The 22,012-nt window shown below is 48.9% G+C and overlaps 1 protein-coding gene across 1 annotated transcript in view; it reads left to right on the forward strand.

Annotated features, from left to right (window-relative positions):
- The window catches only part of LOC102174081 (nose resistant to fluoxetine protein 6), a 65,637-nt gene extending 61,466 nt beyond the window's left edge, over positions 1-4,171 (forward strand). The window contains exons 14-15 of the mRNA XM_018039365.1: positions 3,416-3,558; positions 3,865-4,171. Coding sequence (XP_017894854.1) covers positions 3,416-3,558; positions 3,865-4,020 — 299 coding nt within the window. The 3' untranslated portion in view covers positions 4,021-4,171. The remainder of the gene's footprint in view (positions 1-3,415; positions 3,559-3,864) is intronic.

Consider the following 22,012-nt stretch of genomic DNA (forward strand, 5'->3'; position numbering starts at 1 on the left):
TAATCCCATGGACGAAGGAGCCTGGCGGGGTACAGTGCAAGGGGTTGCTAAGAGTTGGGAACGACTTAGCAACTAAATAACAAATGGGTTTTTTTGGTGTATATATATATAAACTACATCTTCTTATCCATTCATCTATTTTTGTTTGTTTGCTTGTGAGATCTTAGTTCCCTGCCCAGGAACTACACCTTCGGCACAGAGTCCTAACCACTGGGACCGCCAGGGAATTCCCTCCATTTATCTGTTGATAGGCACTGACGTTACTTTCATATCTTGGCATGAATTTTTTTTTTTAAACTGACTTAATTCTACAACTATTTCGTTTGTTTCACAGGAATAGCTTGGTTCATCATTTGGGATTCCCATGGGGGCAAATGTACCTTTTGACTATGATTTCTATTTATTCACTTGATTGCATAAAATACTTAACTGAAAGCTCGCTCTATGCCAAGCGCTGCTCTAAATGCTGAGGATATCACAATAAATAAGAAAAGTCCCTCTCTGGAGGCGATTGCTATGGAATAGGGAAAGCGAGAGACCAGGAGACTCTAGCAGCCTGAATAACGGTCTCCATCATTAAGTCCGAATTCCTTGGCAACTTGCAGCTGTGGTCAAGGATCTTGAGAAGGGGAGATTATTTTGGATTATTTGGGTGGGTCCTGAAAGCAATCACACAATTCCCTATAGAAGGAGCAGAGGGAGGTTTCACACACACACAGAGGAGCTGGTGACATGAAGCTTTGGTAGAGAGAGAGTTGAGAACGCTGGTGTTGATTGGAGTGCCGTGACCGGAAGCCACGGAATGTCCAGGCACCAGGGCTGGAAGAGACGAGGCGTGGATTCTCCTGCAGAGCCTCCGAGGGAATGTGAGCCTATCAACACCCTGATCTTGGCCCCTGATGTTGATTTTGGGCCTCTGGTCCCCAGAATGACGGAAGAACAAATTTCTGCTGTTTTAAGCCACCGTGTTTGTGTAGGTTGTTACAGCAGCCATAGGAAATGAACCCAGAGCCACACGAAGTGAATATGTTTGTAATTTATTTCAGATGCAGATGAATATGGGGAGTAAACACAAGCCCGGGGAATTCCCTGGCCACCCAATGGTTAGGACTCCATGCTTTCATTGCCAAGGATACGGGTTTAATCGCTGGTCAGGGAACTAAGATCCTGTAAGCCTTGCATAAGGCTTAAAATCAGGGGTGGGAGGGTAACTGGATTAGGGGTGCATTTGCAAATACGTGGCACCAAAGCACTCCAGGCAGATGGAATACTAAGGCAGAGTTTTCCAGTCTGGAACATGCTGAGTGGGTGAGGAGAACAGCAAGAAAACCAGTGAGTCAGGGGTCAAGGGTCCAGGCAGGAGAGAGACAGGAGTGAGCACAGAGAAGCAGGCAGGGCTCAGGTCATGCTGGACCATCAGGGCCTCAGGAAGAACTTGGGTTTTATTCTAAATGCCACGTGACATGATCTGGTTTGTGATTTTAACAGATTAGTCTAGATGCTTTCTTTTCTGGTGTGTGTGTGTGTGTGTGTGTGTGTGTGTGTGTGGCTTGAAACAACAGAAACTGATTTTCTGGTTTTGGAGATGGCTCAGCAGGTTAAAACGGAGAAGGCGATGGCACCCCACTCCAGTACTCTTGCCTGGGAAATCCCAAGGATGGAGGAGCCTGGAAGGCTGCAGTCCATGCTGAGGGTCGGACACAACCGAGCGACTTCCCTTTCCCTTTTCACTTTCATGCATTGGAGAAGGAAATGGCAGCCCACTCCAGTGTTCTTGCCTGGAGAATCCCAGGGATGGGGGAGCCTGGTGGGCTGCCGTCTATGGGGTCGCACAGAGTTGGACACGACTGAAGCAACTTAGCAGCAGCAGCAGCAGCAGCAGCAGCAGGTAAAAAATCTGCCTGTGATGCGTGAGGCGCAGGAGACTCAGGTTCTACCCTGGGTCAGGAAGACCCCTTGGAGGAGGGCATGGCAGCCCGCTCCAGTGTTCTTGTCTGGAGAATCCCATGGACAGAGGAGCCCGGCGGGCTACAGTCCATAGGGTCACAAAGTCGGACACGACTGAGCGACTGAGCTTGAGCACTCAGTTCTGGAGGCTGGAAATTCAAGAGCCAGACGTGGGCAAGGTCCTTCCGGGAGCTCTGAGGGGAACCCGTTCCACCCTCTCCTGGCTCCTCGACAGCCATGGCGCGTCACTGTCCCCATCCTCACATGGTCGTCTCCCCGCGTCTCTCCTCTGTGTCTCCTCCTTTTCTGTCTGTTTCAAGGATGTTTTGGATTCAGGGCCCACCCTGATCTAAGATGACCTCACCTCTCATCCCTTACCTTAATTACATCATTTCTTTCTCCAGGGCATCTTCCCAACCCAGGGATCAAACCCAGGTCTCCTGCATTGCAGGCAGATTCTTTACTGTCTGAGCCACCAAGGAAGCCCAATGACATCTGCAAAGACCCTTATTCCCAATTCTGAGGTTCCAGGTGGACACAGCTTTGGGGGGAGGCATCACCATTTACCCCACTGCAGAGAGCCATTGGTCTTATTCAATGAGGGAATTTCTCATTGTTTTTCTTTTAATTCCTTTACATTCAATAGCCACAAGGGGCTCATAGCTATCATATGGGACAGTCCAGTTGTAGAGGATACACCAGGTTGCAGAAGGTGAAGGCTCTGGGCCCACACAGTGTTACCGCCCTTGTCCTAAGGTCCAGCAGCCTGTGTGTGTGCCTTGAATCAGAACCCAGGCCAGCCAAGGGCCTTTGCACCTTGTTCTATATGTGGAATGTTTCGTGCTCAGAGGTTGAAACCACACTAAGGAAATAAACTGGCTGTTAACTCAATATTGAGCAGCTCTTATTATTATTATATGTCTACAATGGGGAGTTGAAGTTTGCTCTGTTTTTGGCTTTGGCTTACCTGTTTTAGTACATTCTCCAGGTGGCGATAGTGGTAAAGAAACTCCCTCCCCATGCAGGAGACGCAAGAGTTCAGTTCCTGGGTCGGGAAGATCTCCTGGAGAAGGAAATGGCAACCCCCCCAGGGTTCTTGCCTGGAGAATTCCATGGACAGAGGAGCCTTGTGGGCTACAGTCCATGGGGTCGCAAAAGTCAAACACAACTGAAGCAACTTAGCACACACTTAAAAAGAACATGGACTTCCTTGGTGGTCTGGGGGTTAAGACTCAGCCCTTCCAATGCAGGCGGTGAGAGTTTGATACCTTGTCAAGGAACTAAGATCCCATAGGCCACATGGCACAGCCAAAAAAAAAAAAAAAACAGAAAATATATAATGAATAAAGACCTTCTTAGAAGAAGGTTCGCAGACTCAGGGGCAGGACCCAAAGGGAGTTGCAGTGACCCCCCGCATCCCCAGGCACAGGAGGGGCTCACCGCTCCGGGATCGGTGCCTGTCCCGCAGGTCTGGTGAACCGGCTGCTCTCCTGCGGCATCTGGACGTGCCTGGCCAGCATCAGCTACGCTTGCTACCTGGTACACCCCACCCTCATCATCCTCTACAACGGGCTTCAGGAGACGCTGATTCACTACACAGACCTCAACATGGTGAGGCTGCCCGCCCCCAGCTGAACGTGGCATCGCCCTTTGTTCTCTCCTGGAACAGTGCGGACTGCTGGCTTCACTAGAAGCTTATGCTCTGGTTATTTCTCAAAAGCCTACTGTCCTTTGTTTTATTGGAGGCGGGGCTTCAGTACAGGGTAGTGTTGTTCTTTCCTTCTCTTCATTTTTAACGTTTGCGGCTGTTTGTCTTAGAGATCTGTTTCATACAGCCGGGATGGGGCCCTTTAGGGTCCAGACACAACTGGAATCTCATAGTAAGACCGTGTCCACTCCATCCCTCTCTCTCTCTAGTTCTATCTCTTCTTGGGACACTGCTTGCTGACCTTCATCGCTGGGCTGGTCCTGACGCTGTGCATTGAGAAGCCATGTGAGGATCTGAAGTGGTGCCTGCTGAAAGCAGTGCCCGCAGGGCCAAGAGCTTCCAGAGCAATCCTGGAGAGTGGATGACCCTTTGTGGGAGGCGACTGAGCAAAGCCAAGGGTGGCTTCGTTTACATCACAAACGCTTGTGTTTCTTAAACAGGGTGTGAATCAGATTTTGTGAATATCTAAGGTAGACAAGTTCTCTGTGTTTATTATATAAAAGTGTTCTGTGATAATCTGTTTAGTATTTATAGCATGATAACTGGCCCCAGTGCAACTTTTTAGCAAAAAAAAAAAAAAAAAATCTAGATTTTTTTTTGGGTCTTTTGGGTCTACATGTATTTTCTTTATCACTGATCATTAAAAAGCATCAAATGTAGTGAATTTAATATACCCTTAGGTTAAAATGCTCGCTTTTCTTGGTAAAATCACAGTACATCCTCTTCACATTGTAATTGTTTTTGCATTACTATGACGCCTTCATAGACTCGTAAGTTTATTCTGGATGGTATGATCCGCTGTGTACACAATTCATGGGTTTGTCATTATAGGCATTTCAAGCATGATCATTTTATAAGAGGGCATATGCTATGAGTTGAATTGTGGCCCCTGGAAAAGATAAAAGACGTCCCAATTCCCCGGTGCCTTAGCAAGTGACCTGATTTGCAGATCTGGTAATCGAGTTAAAGTGAGATCATGAGAGGGACTTCCCCGGTGGGCCAGTGGGTAAGACTCCACCTTGTGTAGAGGGTGTGGGTTCCAGCCCTGGTTGGGAACAACGGTCACACCTGCTGCAGGGTATGGCCAGAAATTTTAAAATAATAATAAAAAAATAAAATTAACTACCTTAAGTATGAGGCTTCCCAGATGGCACTTTCCAGGTGGCTCCAATGTTAAAGAATCCACCTGCCAATGCAGGAGACACGGGTTTGATCCCTGGGTCGGGAAGATCCCCTGGAGGAGGGCATGGCAACCCACTCTAGTATTCATGCCTGGAGAATCCCCTTTACAGTGGAGCTTGGCGGGCCACAGTCCATAGGTTTGCAAAGGACTGGACACGACTGAAGTGACTTAGCAGGCACACATGCAGCTTAAAGACATCATTTTAAAAACTGAGATCACGGGGGTCGGGGTGTGGCTGGCCCTCATGTGTGACTGGAGTTCTTATGCAAAGGAGCGGTCGGCACAGAGACGGACAATGTGGAGACACAAGGGGGCGATGGCCGTTCCAAGCCCAGGAATACCAGGGGCTGCCGGCAACGCAGAGACTGGGCCAGGCGGGAAGGCCTCTCCCTGGCGCCTCAGAGGAGCTGGGCCCTGCCCACACCTTGATTCTGACTTCCCGCCTCCAGGACAGTGGGATGATGCCTGTCTGTTGTTCTGAACGGAGGGGGTGGGGATAGAAGCCACATACGGGTCTCCGCCTTCTCTGTTAGAGGCTGTGTTGGGGGTCAGTGTCTGTCGGCTAGGGCTCCTGTAACTGAGAGCCACGAGCTGCCACAAAGCGCACGGACAGAGGAGCCTGGCGGGCTGCGTCCACGGGGCAGCAAAGAGTCAGACAGACCGAGGGACTGACGCTTTTTTCACTTTCATCCCTACTTGCTGCTACTGCTACTGCTAAGTCGCTTCAGTCATGTCCAACTCTGTGCAACCCCAGAGACGGCAGCCCACCGGGCTCCCCCATCCCTGGGATTCTCCAGGCAAGAATACTGGAGTGGGTTGCCATTTCCTTCTCCAATGCATGAAAGTGAAAAGTGAAAGTGAAGTCGCTCAGTCGTGTCTGACTCTTAGCGACCCCATGGACTGCAGCCCACCAGGCTCCTCCGTCCATTGGATTTTCCAGGCAAGGGTGCTAGAGTGGGGCACCACTGCCTTCTCCATCATCCCTACTTACATGTGTCTAACTTTACTCGTCACAGCGCCTTCTGTGTACTTAACAGTCGAAGGAGTCATTAACACTCACGGGGTGGGCAGGAGCTTCTTGGCACGGCACGCCCTTATCTGTCCTTCAGGGGGGTCTGCAAGGAAGAGCACCGCGGCGTGGGGCGGGCTGCAAACCCGGCGTCCTGTGACAGCCGACGGCTGGCCTTGTCCGTCCCCAGGAGGCCCTCCCAGCCCCGGCTCCGAGATCTGCTCCGCTGGCAGGATCTGACCCGAGTGAGGAGCCTGACCCACCCGGGTCTGTTCGGTCTGGCCTGAAAACGGCCCCCAGGTGGCTTCCTGGGTGTCTGCGAAGTTCATCGGGTTCCTCCGCTGCCCCCTGGTGGCCGGCTTGGCACCTGCGCCCTGACTTAATTGGGCCGCGGGGGAGATCCTACGCGGGGCGCCTGTAAAGACGGAAGGAACACGGCAGTCCTCCCGCGGACCCCAGTGGGGACGACTCGCCTGCCAACACTGCTTGGCAGTCTGATCGCCAAAAGCATCTTTGAAGTGAAGTGAAGTCACTCAGTCGTGTCCGACTCTTTGCGACCCCATGGACGGTAGCCTTCCAGGCTCCTCTGTCCATGGGATTTTCCAGGCAATATACTGGAGTGGATTGCCACTTCCTTCTCCAGGGGATCTTCCCAACCCAGGGATTGAACCTGGGTCTCTCGCATTGTAGACAGATGCTTTACCATCTGAGCCACCAGGAAAGTCCAATGCATCTTTATGAGGCCGAAAACCTGGGGCCCTTGGAAACAGCTTTCCAATTACCAACAGAGACTTCGAATTTTAAAAAAAAAAGAAAAAAAAAAAACCTCCCCCTACAATTGCAATTTCACGCAGCATAAAATAGGGATAAAGAAGTCCAGTTCTGTTCTGGCTATTGTTCCAACCCACAATTCCATAGAATTTTACGATTTATGGAATGTGTGGACATTATTCGGATTCTGTCCTTGGGAGGGCTACTGAACAACAACAACAAAATAAATTGTAGAAAAGCATGTAACGTTTACGAGACCATTGGAAACTCGAGCCCTGTCTGGGTGTTTGATGATAACAAGGACTTATTAATTTTTTAACCTGAAGGGTATAGGTGGGTATGCATTTTTAGAGTTCTTATCTGTTAGAAGCGCACTGAAATATTTATGGACGAAATGATATAAAGTGTAGTATTTAATCTCAAAATAATATCATGAGGTGGGAAAGATGAAACGAGATTGGCCATTTAGTGACAGTTTTTGAAGCTGGTGACAGGTATGTGGGACCTCATTATACTATTTATTTTTGTCTGAAGTGTGTGTAATAACAAACACATTTACAGAGGCAGAAGGATCAGTATAGAGTGTCAATTGATAGGCGTCTCCTCTAGTTCCTGGAATCCGTGTTTCATCCCCACATACCTGCCTGTAGGAAAAAACAGTTCACATCTTGTACACACTGCCATATCAAAAATGGATAAGCACCAAAGACCTACTGTAGGGCCCAGGAACTCTGCTCCATAATCTGTAACAAGATACCTGGGAAAGGAGTTTGAAAAAGAATAGATATATGTACAACTGAACCACTTTGTTGCATCTGAAGCTGACACACATTGTTAATCAGCTGTTGTTATTCAGTGGCCGAGTTGTGTCTTTGCGACCCCATGGACTGCAGCACGCTGGGCTCCTCTGTTCTCCACTATCTTCCGAAGTTTGCTCAGATTCACGTCCACTGAGTCGGTGATGCCATCCAACCATCTCATCCTCTGCCACCCTCTTCTCCTTTAGCCTTTGGTCTTTCCCAGCATCAGGGTCTTTTCCAGTGAGTCAGCTCTTCGCATCAGGTGGCCAAAGTATTGGAGCTTCAGCTTCACCATCAGTCCTTCAGATGAATATTCAGGGTTGATTAATCAGCTATACTCCAATATAATACAAAAAGTTTAAAAAAACCTCCCAAATTATTCCTGAAGATGCCACAGTCAAAACATTGCTATTCCTGAAAATGCTTGCGCGGGTTATATTTCAGTTTCGCCTTACATCTGCTGTGCTGTATCACTAATGATCTCTAAGTTGTATGCAACCAAGGAGAAAGCCATTTAGGTGAGGAATAGGAATGCTTCGTAAAATCACAACAGTATTCGTCTTTAAAAAAATAGCTCACATCAGCAATCTAGGGTCCTCGCCAATGACTCTACAGGAATTCTGGCCTAAGTGCCTCCCGGCTGGCTTCGGGGGTGTCCAGGGGCGTCTGGAGAAAGCTGGGGCTCCGTGTCGTCTTTGCTAAGGAGCTGGCTTTCCTGTGCCCCCGCCCCCCACTGGAGTCAGTGCCCCTGAGGGCTGCTCGCCAGGGCCTGGCCTCCCGTGCCCGCTGATGCCCACGCCTCTGCCCCCAGCAGCCCGCCTTCCCCGTGGCTCGTCTGCACAGGGTGTGCACGGGGCGGGCACGAGCAGCCCCCCTGACGCCCTGACCCCCCTCGCGCCACCCGTGCTTTCTCCCTCAGCTGTCAACGCCGAGCGCTCCTCGTGCGTTCATGGCAACCTCTCTTGCGGGTTTTCCTCTTTCCAAGAGGAGTCTGTTTCCCATGGATGCCCTGAGTCCAGGGGCGCCGGTGTGGGGCGCCCTGCGTGGCATCGCTCCCTCTCTCCATCCATCCTGTTCACCAGTGCGTCCCTCCTCATCACCGTGACCGCCACACAGTTGGTGGTAAATAAATGTCAGCTGACACACGGATAGAATCAACCCTTTCTCTTAGCTGAGGTTGTTTCTTGTTTCTCAGGAGGCTTCTGGTACAGATAGCCAGGCTTTGTCAGCTAGGTTTCAGATACGTTGAATTTTCTAAGAATCCTCCCCTCAAATGACCGAACCAGACCCCTTCCACTGAAGCTCAAAGTTGAGAAGCCCCTGAAGGGTCCAGAAGCCTTTAGAACTTTAATCCCTCACACCAAATAGAATTTAAATCAACCCTGAGAAGCACCCACTTTTGGGAAACCACCCAACATTTGTGCCCCTTCCTCTTTTGCTGAACAGACTCTGAGTTTTTCCAGTATCAGTGTGCCCAGGCAGAGGGAAAGACGTGTATTTAGTATAAGACGGTCTCATCCACCTGTGTGCTGGTGGTTGGTCCAAAGATTTTGGACGGATTTTACACTTTAAACGTCGCCGCCAGCCAGCTCATCCCTTTTCAGCGCTAATGCTGTTCTGCCGCGTGCATCTGCTCCGCAAATGTTTCGCCATTTGCCAGTTGGTAGGTGGGCATTTGGTTTGTTTTCTGCTTTCTCTTGGAGCACACATGGCTGTAACCAGCTCCTTGTGTGGGCTTCCTCACGGAAACGCATTCCGTCTCCAGAGCGTATAGGCAGGAGCGGCGTTGCAGGGTTATAGGACGTATGCATATTCAACCTGAGCTTCCCTGCTGGCTCACGTGGTAAAGAATCTGCCTGCAACGCAGGAGACACGGGTTCAGTCTCTGGGTTGGGAAGATCCCCTGCAGAAGGGAACAGCAACCCACTCCAGTAGTCTGGCCTGGAAAATCTCCATGGACAGAGGAGCCTGGTGGGCTACAGTCTATGGGGTTGCAAAGAATCAGACATTACTGAGCAAGTAACACTTTCACTTTAATATTCAACCTTTCTTGATAATGACACACAATTTCCTAAAGTGATTTTCCAAATATACACCTCCACTAGTGGTAATAGGCGATAGATATTATTACTCCGAATCCTCCCCTTGGTACTACTGACTTGTTATTAATCATTTACTATTAAATCCTGGATAAGAGTATGGTAGCATCTCATCAATTCACTTTGTGTATAGATAATCACGATGGTGTGATCACTCACCTAGAGCCAGACATCCTGGAATGTGAAGTCAAGTGGGCCTTAGAAAGCATCACTACGAACAAAGCTAGTGGAGGTGATGGCATTCCAGTAGAACTATTTCAAATCCTGAAAGATGATGCTATGCAAGTGCTGCACTCAATATGTCAGCAAATTTGCAAACTCAGCAGTGGCCACAAGACTGGAAAAGGTCAGTTTTCATTCCAACCCCAAAGAAAGGCAATACAAAAGAATGCTCAAACTACTGCACAATTGCACTCATCTCACATGCTAGTAAAGTAATGCTCAAAATTCTCCGAGCTAGGCTTCAGCAATACATGAACCGTGAACTTCCAGATGTTCAAGCTGGTTTTAGAAAAGGCAGAGGAACCAGAGATCAAATTGCCAACATCTGCTGGATTATGGAAAAAGCAAGAGAGTTCCAGAAAAACATCTATTTCTGCTTTATTGACTATGCCAAAGCCTTTGACTGTGTGGATCACCACAAACTGTGGAAAATTCTGAAAGAGATGGGAATACCAGACCACCTGACTTGCCTCTTGAGAAACCTGTATGCAGGTCAGGAAGCAACAGTTAGAACTGGACATGGAACAACAGACTGGTTCCAAATAGGAAAAGGAGTACGTCAAGGCTGTATATTGTCACCCTGCTTATTTAACTTCTCTGCAGAGTCCTTCATGAGAAACGCTGGACTGGAAGAAACACAAGCTGGAATCAAGATAGCCGGGAGAAATATCAATCACCTCAGATATGCAGATGACACCACCCTTATGGCAGAAAATGAAGAGGAACTAAAAAGCCTCTTGATGAAAGTGTAAGAAGAGAGTGAAAAAGTTGGTTTAAAGCTCAACATTCAGAAAACGAAGATCATGGTATCCGGTCCCATCACTTCATGGGAAATAGATGGGGAGACAGTAGAAACAGTGTCAGACTTTATTTTTTTGGGCTCCAAAATCACTGCAGATGGTGACTACAGCCATGAAATTAAAAGATGTTTACTCCTTGGAAGAAAAGTTATGACCAACCTAGATAGTATATTCAAAAGCAGAGATATTACTTTGCCAACTAAGGTCCATCTAGTCAAGGCTATGATTTTTCCTGTGGTCATATATGGATGTGAGGGTTGGACTGTGAAGAAGGCTGAGCGCTGAAGAATTGATGCTTTTGAAGTGTGGTGTTGGAGAAGACTCTTGAGAGTCTCTTGGACTGCAAGGAGATCCAACCAGTCCATTCTGAAGGAGATCAACCCTGGGATTTCTTTGGAAGGAATGATGCTAAAGCTGAAACTCCAGTACTTTGGCCACCTCATGCGAAGTGTTGACTCATTGGAAAAGACTCTGATGCTGGGAGGGGTTGGGGGCAGGAGGAGAAGGGGACGACAGAGGATGAGATGGCTGGATGGCATCACGGAATCGATGGATGTGAGTCTGAGTGAACTCCGGGAGATGGTGATGGTGATGGACGGCAACCCACACCAGTGTTCTTGCCTGGAGAACCCCATAGACAGAGGAGCCTGGCGTGCTGCGATTCATGGGGTCGCAAAGAGTCGGACACGACTGAGCGACTGAACTGAACTGATCCCTGTCTACCAGTGGGGGTGAGTATTCTCTGTGTGTGTTTTGGCCATTGAGAGTTTCTCTTTTCTGGGCTGATTGCCTGTCATTTGCTCATTCTTCTATGGGATGTGTGTCTTTTTATTATTGATTCTAAGATGTCCTTTATGTAATCTGAAGACTAATCCTTTGTCGATTGTGTTGCAAATATGTTCTCCAGTGCTACGTCACTTCAGTTGCATCCAACTCTTTGCAACCCTATGGACCGTAGCCCGCCAGGCTCCTCTGTCCATGAGGTTCTCCAGGCAAGAACACTGGTGTGGGTTGCCGTGTCCTGCTCCAGGCTGTGGAAACTTCATCTATGATAAGAATGCTTTACTTTTTAACACAGGCAACATCATCAGTCCTTTCCTTTTGGGCTGCCCTTTTTGCATCTTGTTCATGAAATCCATAGCAACGTTGTTTTGCATCTTCTCCATGGGGGGAGAAAAGCTCCCCTGTAAGTTCCTGATTCATGCTGTGAATCCTTTGAGTTCTTTGTAAGCTGCATTTGTAAGGTTAGAGCAGGGGAGGGGGTGCTCCAGGAAAAGATTTGGTAACGCCTGCAGACATTTCTGTTGTTTTTAGTGGGCAGAAGGCATGGGATGCTGCCAAGCAGGGGGCTGGGGGAGGTGTGCATTGGGAATTTGGGATTAGCAGATGCAAACTATTATATTTATATATATGATGGTTAAACAACAAGGTCCTACTGTATAGCACAAGCAACCATATTCAACATCCTGCAATATACCATAAGGGAAAATAATTTTAAAAGAATATATATAAATATATAACTGAATCACTTTGCTGCGCAGCAGAAACTCACACAACCTTGCAAATCAGCTCTGTTGTTCAGTGGCTAAGTACCGGCCGACCCTTTGCGGCCCCGTGGACTGCCGAGCGCCAGGCTTCCCCGTCCTTCACCACCTCCCTGAGTTTGCTCAGACTTGTGTCCGTGCAACCCTCTCGTCCTCTGTCACAATGCTGCCTCCCGGGATGGCAAAGAGGGTGCCTTAGGGCTCAAGCCCCGCTGTTCTTGGATGGGATTATTGCCTGCCGGAACGTCGGGGCTGCGCTAACCTGGCAGATGGGCCTATGGAAGTGTAAAGCTCTACCTTCTTGCCGGAGGGCTTCTGCTCCTCAGAAGAGATTATTCCTGGGGCCGGGTACTAGGGAAGAGGAAGTCCTAAGGCTGGAGAATCGAACGAAGAGGTGAGAGTATAGCTGAGAGAGACCTCGAATACTCTCCCTTGTTCAAGGCTATATTGTCACAAAGTTTAGTGAAGGTAAGAGTTACCTGGCCGTTTTGATAAAAGTCACGTTCCTGACTCCTGCTTGTTCACAAGAGAAGCAGGTGATTCTGATGACCACACTTGAAGAAACACTGATATTGGCGCGGAGGGGGAGGATGTTCCAAAAAACGCTACCACGAGTTCCGGACATTAGAGGGATGCTCACCACAGGGAGAGGGATGAGGAGGAGGCTGCCACCCACGGGTGCCTCTGCCAACGGTGCCCGTTACCATAGCAACAGGAGCCAAAGCCAGCGGCCTGTCTTGCTTCCACTTCTTTCTCCAGAAACCCAGTGCATGCGCGTAGCAAGGTCATCAACACGGTGACCCGCTGGCTGCTGAGGGGGAGACTGGCTGACATGCAGAGCACCAGCCATCTTGCTCACCTGGTTGGTGAGGGCCTCGTACACGGTGGTGGTCTTCAGTGACAGTCACTTGGGGTACAATCATTGTCGCACTTGGGGCTCCCTTCGAGAGGATTTTACGGGTAACTTTGCCCCAGACCGCATCAACTTTTCCGGCGCTCTTGCTCCTTCCGAGTGCTCAATCATCCAGCCAGATGGTTAGTCGCTGCATAGGAATTACCGAAGACCCCAGTCCCTGAGGATCTCTCCTTTCAGGAATGCAACGTTCCGCTCCCTGCAAGGGTTGCTCTGTCCTGCGTGGGGCCACCGCACCGTGTCGGCCCTCTGCCTGGTTTTCAGCATCATCCTGTCCTTCTTAGCCCTCTGGTCCCAGGGCAGCACCTGTGAACAGCCATGGTTGGGAAGCTGCCATGGAGAGGCAAGCAGGTCCAAGAGATTTTCCGGCGAATACAAGAGGGGCAGCGGAATTTTAAAAACATACTCATTTATTTGGCATGCTGGGTCTTAGTGGCGGCACATGGGATCTTCAGTCTGCTGTGGGACCCAGTTCCCCGACCAGGGCCTAAACCCAGGCCGCCGGCACTGGGAGTGCAGAGTGCAAGCCCCCAACCAGCAGGGAAGTCTCCCGGCAAAATTTTTGTGTTTATCTCACCTCTGCCTTCCAAATCTCTCCTCAAATATCAAATCAGTGCCCAGGACACATGTCTACCCTGAGCTTCGAGAGTAACCCTTCAGTCCCACGGCACCTCCATATCAGTGACCCTTAAACTTTTGATCTCATGATCTCTTAACACCTTCAAAATTATTTGGGACCCATAGAGCCTTTGTTTATGATGAGGGTTATACCTGCTGATATTATTGCTTTGGAGGCTGAAACTGAAAAAGAAATAGTATTGATTTAAATACAACGAAAAATTTATTGAGAGTCCCTTGAACTGCAAGAAGATCCAACCAGTCCATCCTAAAGGAGATGAGTCCTGGGTGTTCATTGGAAGGACTGATGCTGAAGCTGAAACTCCAATACTTTGACCACCTGATGCGAAGAGCTGACTCTTTGGAAAAGACTCTGATGCTGGGAGGGATTGGGGGCAGGAGGAGAAGGGGACGACAGAGGATGAGATGGCTGGATGGCATCACCGACTCGATGGACATGGGTTTGGGTGAACTCCGGGAGTTGGTGATGGACAGGGAGGCCTGGCGTGCTGCGATTCATGGGGTCGCAAAGGGTCGGACACGACTGAGCGACTGAACTGAACTGAACGTGTTTTTATGAAAAGGTACCTATATTTCCAAGACCAGCGTTAGCGAGAAAGCCACTGTGTCAGGCTTACAATCTCTGTAGTTTCCAGTTTAATGGAAGACACATCTGCTTCTACTGCTTTCTGTCGCAATATCACACATAGTGTAGATTCTGGAAAGTTCCAGCGTATACTCATGAGCGAATGGGGGGATAAAGAAGGAAATAAGGTCCTAGTATTATTATGCAAAACGTTTTGATCGTGTGGATCCCCTGGAAGGCTGTTAGGGACTCCAGGTTGCGGGGGGATGGGTGGGCACCAAGATCATATTTTGAGAAATACTGCTCCAAAATAATATGCAAATTAAAGCCATAAAGCTCATAAATGTCCTTACTCCCTCAGTCACGTCCTACTCTCTGCAGCCCCATGGGCTGTAGCCGCCAGGCTCCTCGGTCCATGGGATTCTCCAGGCAAGAACACAGGAGGGGGCTGCCATGCCCTCCTCCAGGGGATCTTCCCAACCCAGAGATTGAACCCAGGTCTCCCACATAGAAGGGGGATTCTTTACTGTCTGAGACAAATATATCCTGCCCAACAGAGGATCTCTGTGATAAAGCCTAACACAACACCTACTGAGCAGGAATTTATAATTTGCAAAAATGAAGGACATGGTAAGACACGCGTGTATAATCACATACATACAGCAGTATACTTATGCAGTCATATATATGTATATGCATGACACAACAGACATGTATATTCATATACGTAAACATCTTTTCTTTCCAAATTTTCTGTCAAGTCCAGAAAGATCGCTGTTACCTGCTTCGATGATTTCTCTTACTTCCTCTGCTCACAAAACATTATGAAACAACCACCACAGCAACAGCTTCAGCCCTGCGGACCCATGTGATAGCCGACTTTCATCATCTTTCCTCCGTTTGGGGGGAAAAGTCCATTCCTGGGCTCCGTCTGCTTCCTTTGGTTTAAAGAAATAGTCGTGCAGAATTCAGAGCAGGTTTTAGTTGCAAGTATTCAAGTGGCCACAAGAGGGAAGCACCTGAAAGACCAGGGCAGGGCCCCCTTGCGTTTTATTTTTATCTTTCTGTGGCACAGTTTATTTTTAATTGGGGGATAATTGCTTTACAGTATGGCGTTGGTTTCTGCCATACATCAGCATGTATCAGAATAAGTAAATATATGTCCCCCTCCTTCTGGAACCTCCCTCCCACCTCCCACCCCATCCCACTCGTCCAGGATGTCAAGGGCATTGGTTTGAGCTCTATGGGTCCCATACACCAAACTCCCACGGGCTGGTTTACATAAGTGATGTATATGTTTCATTGCGTCTCTCTCAGTCCGTCCCACCCTCTGCTTCCCCTGTGTCCACAAGTCTGTTCCCTGTGTCTGCGTCTCCATGGCTGCCCTGCAAACAGGTTCATCAGCACCATCTCTCTAGATCCCATGCGTATGTGATCAGTTCAGTTCAGTTGCTCAGTCGTGTCCGACTCTTTGCAACCCCATTGATCGCAGCACGCCAGGCCTCCCTGTCCATCACCATCTCCCGGAGTTCACTCAGACTCACGTCCATCGAGTCAGTGATGCCATCCAGCCATCTCATCCTCTGTCGTCCCCTTCTCCTCCTGCCCCCAACCCCTCCCAGCATCAGAGTCTTTTCCAAAGAGTCAGCTCTTCGCATGAGGTGGCCAAAGTACTGGAGCTTCAGCTTTAGCATCATTCCTTCCAAAGAAATCCCAGGGTTGATCGCCTTCAGAATGGACTGGTTGGATCTCCTTACAGTCCAAGGGACTCTCGAGACTCTTCTCCAACACCACAGTTCAAAAGCATCAATTCTTTGGCGCTCAGCTTTCTTCACAGTCCAACCCTCACATCCATATATGACCACTGGAAAAACAATAGCCTTGACTAGAAGGACCTTTGTTGGCAAAGTAATGTCTGTGCTCTTGAATATGCTATCTAGGTTGGTCATAACTTTCCTTCCAAGGAGTAAGCATCTTTTAATTTCATGGCTGCAGGCACCATCTGCAGTGATTTTGGAGCCCAAAAAAATAAAGTCTGACACTGTTTCCACTGTTTCCCCATCTATTTCCCATGAAGTGATGGGACCAGATGCCATGATCTTCATTTTCTGAATGTTGAGCTTTAAGCCAGCTTTTTCACTCTCCTCTTTCACTTTCATCAAGAGGCTTTTTAGCTCCTCTTCACTTTCTGCCATAAGGGTGGTGTCATCTGCATATCTGAGGTGATTGATATTTCTCCAGGCAATCTTGATTCCAGCTTGTGCTTCTTCCAGCCCAGCGTTTCTCATGATGTACTCTGCATAGAAGTTAAATAAGCAGGGTGACAGTATACAGCTTTGACGTCCTCCTTTTCCTATTTGGAACCAGTCTGTTGTTCCATGTCCAGTTCTAACTGTTGCTTCCTGACCTACATACAGATTTCTCAAGAGGCAGGTCAGGTGGTCTGATATTCCCATCTCTTTCAGAATTTTCCACAGTTTGTGGTGATCCACACAGTCAAAGGCTTTGGCATAGTCAATAAAGCAAAAGTAGATGTTTTTCTGGAACTCTCTTGCTTTTTCGATGATCCAGCAGATGTTGAGAATTTGATCTCTGGTTCCTCTGCCTTTTCTAAAACCAGCTTGAACATCTGGAAGCTCACAGTTCACTTATTGCTGAAGTCTGGCTTGGAGAATTTTGAGCATTACTTTACTAGCATGTGAGATAAGTGCAATTATGTGGTAGTTTGAACATCCTTTTGCATTGCCTTTCTTTGGGGTTGGAATGAAAACTGACCTTTTCCAGTCCTGTGGCCACTGCTGAGTTTTCCAAATTTGCTGGCATATTGAGTGTAGCACTTTCACAGCATCATCTTTCAGGATTTGAAATAGCTCAACTGGAATTCCATCACCTCCACTAGCTTTGTTCGTAGTGATGCTTTCTAAGGCCCACTTGACTTCACTTTCCAAGATGTCTGGCTCTAGGTGAGTGATCATACCATCGTGATTATCTTGGTCGTGAAGATCTTTTTTGTACATTTCTTCTGTGTATTCTTACCACCTCTTCTTAATATCTTCTGCTTCTGTTAGGTCCATACCATTTCTGTCCTTTATCGAGGCCATCTTTGCATGAAATGTTCCCTTGGTATCTCTAATTTTCTTGAAGAGATCTCTAGTATTTCCTATTCTGTTGTTTTCCTCTATTTCTTTGCATTAATCACTGAGGAAGACTTTCTTATCTGTGTTAATCTACAATATTTGTTTTTCTCCTCCTGACTTACTTCACTCTGTATAATAGGCTTTAGGTTCATCCACCTCATTAGAACTGACTCAAATGCATTCCTTTTTATAGCCGAGTAATATTGGAACACATCAGAAGCTTCCTAGGAAAACGGAAGACATGAACTGTGAATTAGAAGCTCAGAGTATTCATGGTTTCCAGCCTACTAGGAAATTTAGATTGTCAGAGAAGGCAATGGCAACCCACTCTGGTGCTCTTGCCTGGAAAATCCCATGGACAGAGGAGCCTGGAAGGCTGCAGTCCATGGGGTTGCGAAGAGTCAGACATGCTTGAGCGACTTCACCTTCACTTTTCACTTTCATGTACTGGAGAAGGAAATGGCAACCCACTCCAGTGTTCTTGTCTGGAGAATCCCAGGGACGGGGGAGCCTGGTGGGCTGCCGTCTATGGGGTCGCACAGAGTTGGACATGACTGAAGTGACTTAGCAGCAGTAGCAGAGGACCAAATTAAGGTTTCCACTTGATCCTTTTGGAGATATACCTATTATTTCTAATCTAATATAGCTCATATTTTTCAACTGTAAACAACTGATCTCCACTGCCCTCTTCCTGAGAAAGTTGAAATGAAGCTAATGTTTTACTTTTTTTCAGGCGTTGATATGAGCACTGCCTGTCGGGTTTGACCTCACTGTCCTTGCATCTTTTAATACTAATTGCATCAGAAACTGCCCAGATGTGCCCTCCTCCCTGCTTACTGCCTCACTCAAGCTGAGCGAAGAGGCTGGACCTCCATCCATAGTGATGGAGACCTCGTGAAGGGCGCTGGTGTTCCTGGTTCGAGGATGGCTGGGGGAACAGCTCAGCTCCAGGCTCATCTGAGAGCTCTAGGACCTCTGATCAAAGCTGACTGTGGGGACCAGCCCAGGGATATCACAGACCCAGGGAAGCATGAGACCCGCACCCACTTAGGGGAGGGAGAAAAAGTTCAAGTGCCTCTGGGACCACTTGGGATGAGACGCTCAAGACTTGGTGCCCTCTGGCACGGACCAGCCCTCAGGCTGATTTCCACAGTCCCTCTTGAAAGCTTCGCTGGTGCCTCTTTGGGTCTTGAATGGAGTCCTGCAACCTTGACGATGAAGCTGTCCTTGGTACCACAGGGAGACAAAACTGCAGCGTGATCTAGGCGCACTGGTTAAGGCAGAGCCTTGTCTGAGCAGGTCCTTCTTTCCAGCCTGGTCCCTGCAGTAGCACCACCACCCAGGAACGTGTTAGAAATGTAAATTCTCAGTTTCCATCCCAGACCACCTGCGTCAGAAACTCTGGGGCTGGAGCCCAGCAATCAGTGTTTGCACAGGCCCTCCGCATAATTCTCACCCACGCTCAAGTTTAAGACCTAGCAAAGGGATGTTTATATGAGAAAGTTTGTGGTCGCAAAGCCGGATGAGGCTGGAAGGAAATGACAGGGAAAATGAGAGTGAGGATATTTAAAAAGGGAGAGTAAAAACAGAGAGGAGGAAAAAACATCAGGCAAGTATAGAGCTTCCCCTCTCCCGCCGGGCGTGTGTGAGAAACGATAAACTGCACCTGCTCTAGAGTATTAGACAACTGAGTTTCCATCAGAGCTTCCCAGGTGGCGCTGGTGGTAAAGAACCCGCCTGCCAACGGAGGAGACAGAGGCACAGGCTCGATCCCTGGGCTGGGAAGAGCCCCTGGAGGAGGCCATGGCAACCACTCCAGCGTTCTCGCCTGGAGAATCCCACGGACAGAGGAGCCTGGCGGGCCACAGTCCAAGGGTTGCAAAGAATCGGACAGGACTGAAGTGACTTAGCGCGCATGCGTGGCAAGTTCATTTGGCTAAAAACAACTCCTGGGGTAGTGACCTTTCGTTCAGCTAATATCGCTCCTCTCACAGCCCGCAAAGCACATAGAGAAATTGGAGAACGGGTGAAAATCTTTAAAGTCTACTAAACACCAAAGCCTTCCCAAACACTGTGTACTTTTCCGCGTGAGTTTCTATTTATTGGGATTTCAGATTATGGAAAGGTTATCTGTCTCCTGTTCCCAGAGGAATTCAAACACAGCGAAAGCGAGAACACACTGGTGTGTGCCGTGTGCGTTCCTCCGTCCGCTGGCTACGCCTGGCTGACCGCCGCTGCGGAGCCAAGGGGACGATCCTGAAGTCCTTCCCGAAAATATGGCCCGGAGCCGGGGAGGCTGCAGCTGGCGCAGACGGCCGATCAGCGTTTCCCGGCTCATCAGCGGCTCCGCTGGGAACGAGAGCGTTCCCAGGGCGGCGCGTGATCGCCGCTTCGGTTGTCTGGAGCTTGGCTTTCTGGAAAGCGGTAACTGAAGGGCGTGCGTCCTGCGGACACTCGCTGTGGCCCTCCTGTTCATTTCTGTTCTTTCTCTCTCCTCTCATTACTCGGCTGGCTCTCTCGTGTTCAACAGCGCTCTCTGCTCCTCGAATTTCTCTCTCAGATCCACACATTCAGTGCTGGTGTGCAATCCTAGTCTTCATTTCATCCAGAGAGCCGCTTCCCTGTCTTGTTTGAGCCCCAGAGAAAGTCGGCCTTGAGGATGAGCAGAATGGGAAGCTGGCAGAGCTGGTTGTGGAGTAACCCACCCGGTTAGCCTCGGTGTCCCCACTGCTAAAGTTACCATGTACCAGATGGGACCACCTCTTCTAATCCTTCCAAACAGGTACTAAGCAACATTCGAAGTGGATGCTGTTAACATCCCCAGTGTATACGGAGGGAAGTGAAGTTCCCACAGCTGGTCAGCAGCGGAGCTGGGGTTTGGGCCAGTCCGCTGCCCCTGGGGGCTACGCCCACGACACCCCCGCTCTTGGGACTTGAAGTCAAGCTGCAAGAAGGAGATGAACAGCAGGTGTAGGAAACTAGAAGTTAAAGCCCCGGCTGAAGGGAGGGAAGTGCGCTGGACTTCCCCTAGCCAGATGGACTGCCACCCCGCCCTTCTCCACCTCTGTCCCTTACTGTTCCTCTCAGAGTGGTCCGGTCAGATCAGAGGGGTCAAGAGGAGGACGGTGGTTAGAGGCTGAAGCTCAGACTCAGAAGCTGCCAGACAAACCTGTGTGCCACAGGCAGGAACGGCCAGAGCGATTCAAGAGGCCCTCCTTCCCCGCTGCAGTCCCAGGCCACCCGGCCCCTGCGCTGCAAAAAACAGCAGAGCCAGCTGCGAGGCTGCAGGGACAGCCCCAGGCTCCCCTCGGACAGGGGGGCTCTTTTACTTCCACTCGAAACTTCCTCTTCTTCCCCCTTCTCGTCTTTCTAATTCCCGCCTCCCTCTTCTCACCTTTTCCCTCTTTGTGAGAGAGCCTGCTATTCATCCACCAACATCCATGTTCTCTCTCGTTCATAATAACAGACACATAATAGCAGATACTTAATATCAAGGTGGGGATATTAGTAATGGGGAAAGCTATGCTTGTGTTGGGGGCAGAGAATATACGGGGAATCCTTGTATCTTGGCTTAAGATTGTTGTGAATCTAAAACTCCTCCCAAAGTCCTTAAGAAGAAGGAAGACACATTCTCGATTTAGGAAACTTGGAAAGATTGAGGAAACCAAAGGAAATAAAGTCACCTACAATTCTATTCCCCAAAGTGGTGGAGAGATGACTTTAACATTTTGGTGTGTGTACTCCCAGGACTTTTTTCTATATAGACACTCATTTCCCCCCCTAAACAAGTTTAAATGTGTTTAAATTTGCTTCCGGAGCAATTTCCTCACTGCATGTCTTAGACACACGTTTTATTTTTTATTTTTTTTTTTTTGAGGGTTGAAGCACTTTTAATCACAGAAGAGTAAATAATAGTATAAACCGTTAACAGCTCACCCAGTGGCTGTTGTCCTCCAGCCCTCAGCTCACCCGCTCCTCCCACCCACCCCCACTTCCTGCGTACCATTGAATAAAGAGCAGGGTATCAGCAGCTGTCCCTGTCACTACCAGGTGGCAGGAAGGGGATCTAGCTAGGGGCCGCAGCAATCTCTGGCCACCCATTTCATGGTTGTCTGTTTGCATACAACTTCATGCGAAATATTCCAGCTCCAAAGAAGAAACAGTGCAGAAACGTGGCGCTAAATTCAGCTGCTCCATTCAGATGGTCAGGGCTCAAGAGCCATGGGCAACCAGGGAGGGGACACTCTAGAAACAGCATAATTCAAGATGCAGCCAAATTTGGGACTGAGGTGGGTTCAGAGGAGACCAGGCAAGGCCTAATGGCCCTAGTCCAGAAATGTGCCCCAACCTAGGCAACGAGACTCACGCATATGCACAAATGCACATGCACGCGCGCGCACACACACACGCGCGCGCACACACACGCACGCGCACACACACACGCACGCGCACACACGCACGCGCACACACACACGCACGCGCACACACGGAGCAAATAATATTACTGAAAGAACCTGGAGGCTATTAAATACGAAATGGCTGAGTTTTTTTTTTTAAGTGAAAATATTTGCTTCTTTGATTCTCCTCAGTGCTCTGCACACCCCCTAGTCCCAGGAATGTAGACGTGGGGAGGCCCAAGAGGAGTAGGTTGCCAGTGGCCCTACAAGTCCGTCTA

Source organism: Capra hircus, chromosome 24 (genome assembly GCF_001704415.2).
Source record: "Capra hircus breed San Clemente chromosome 24, ASM170441v1, whole genome shotgun sequence".
Lineage (NCBI taxonomy): Eukaryota > Metazoa > Chordata > Mammalia > Artiodactyla > Bovidae > Capra > Capra hircus.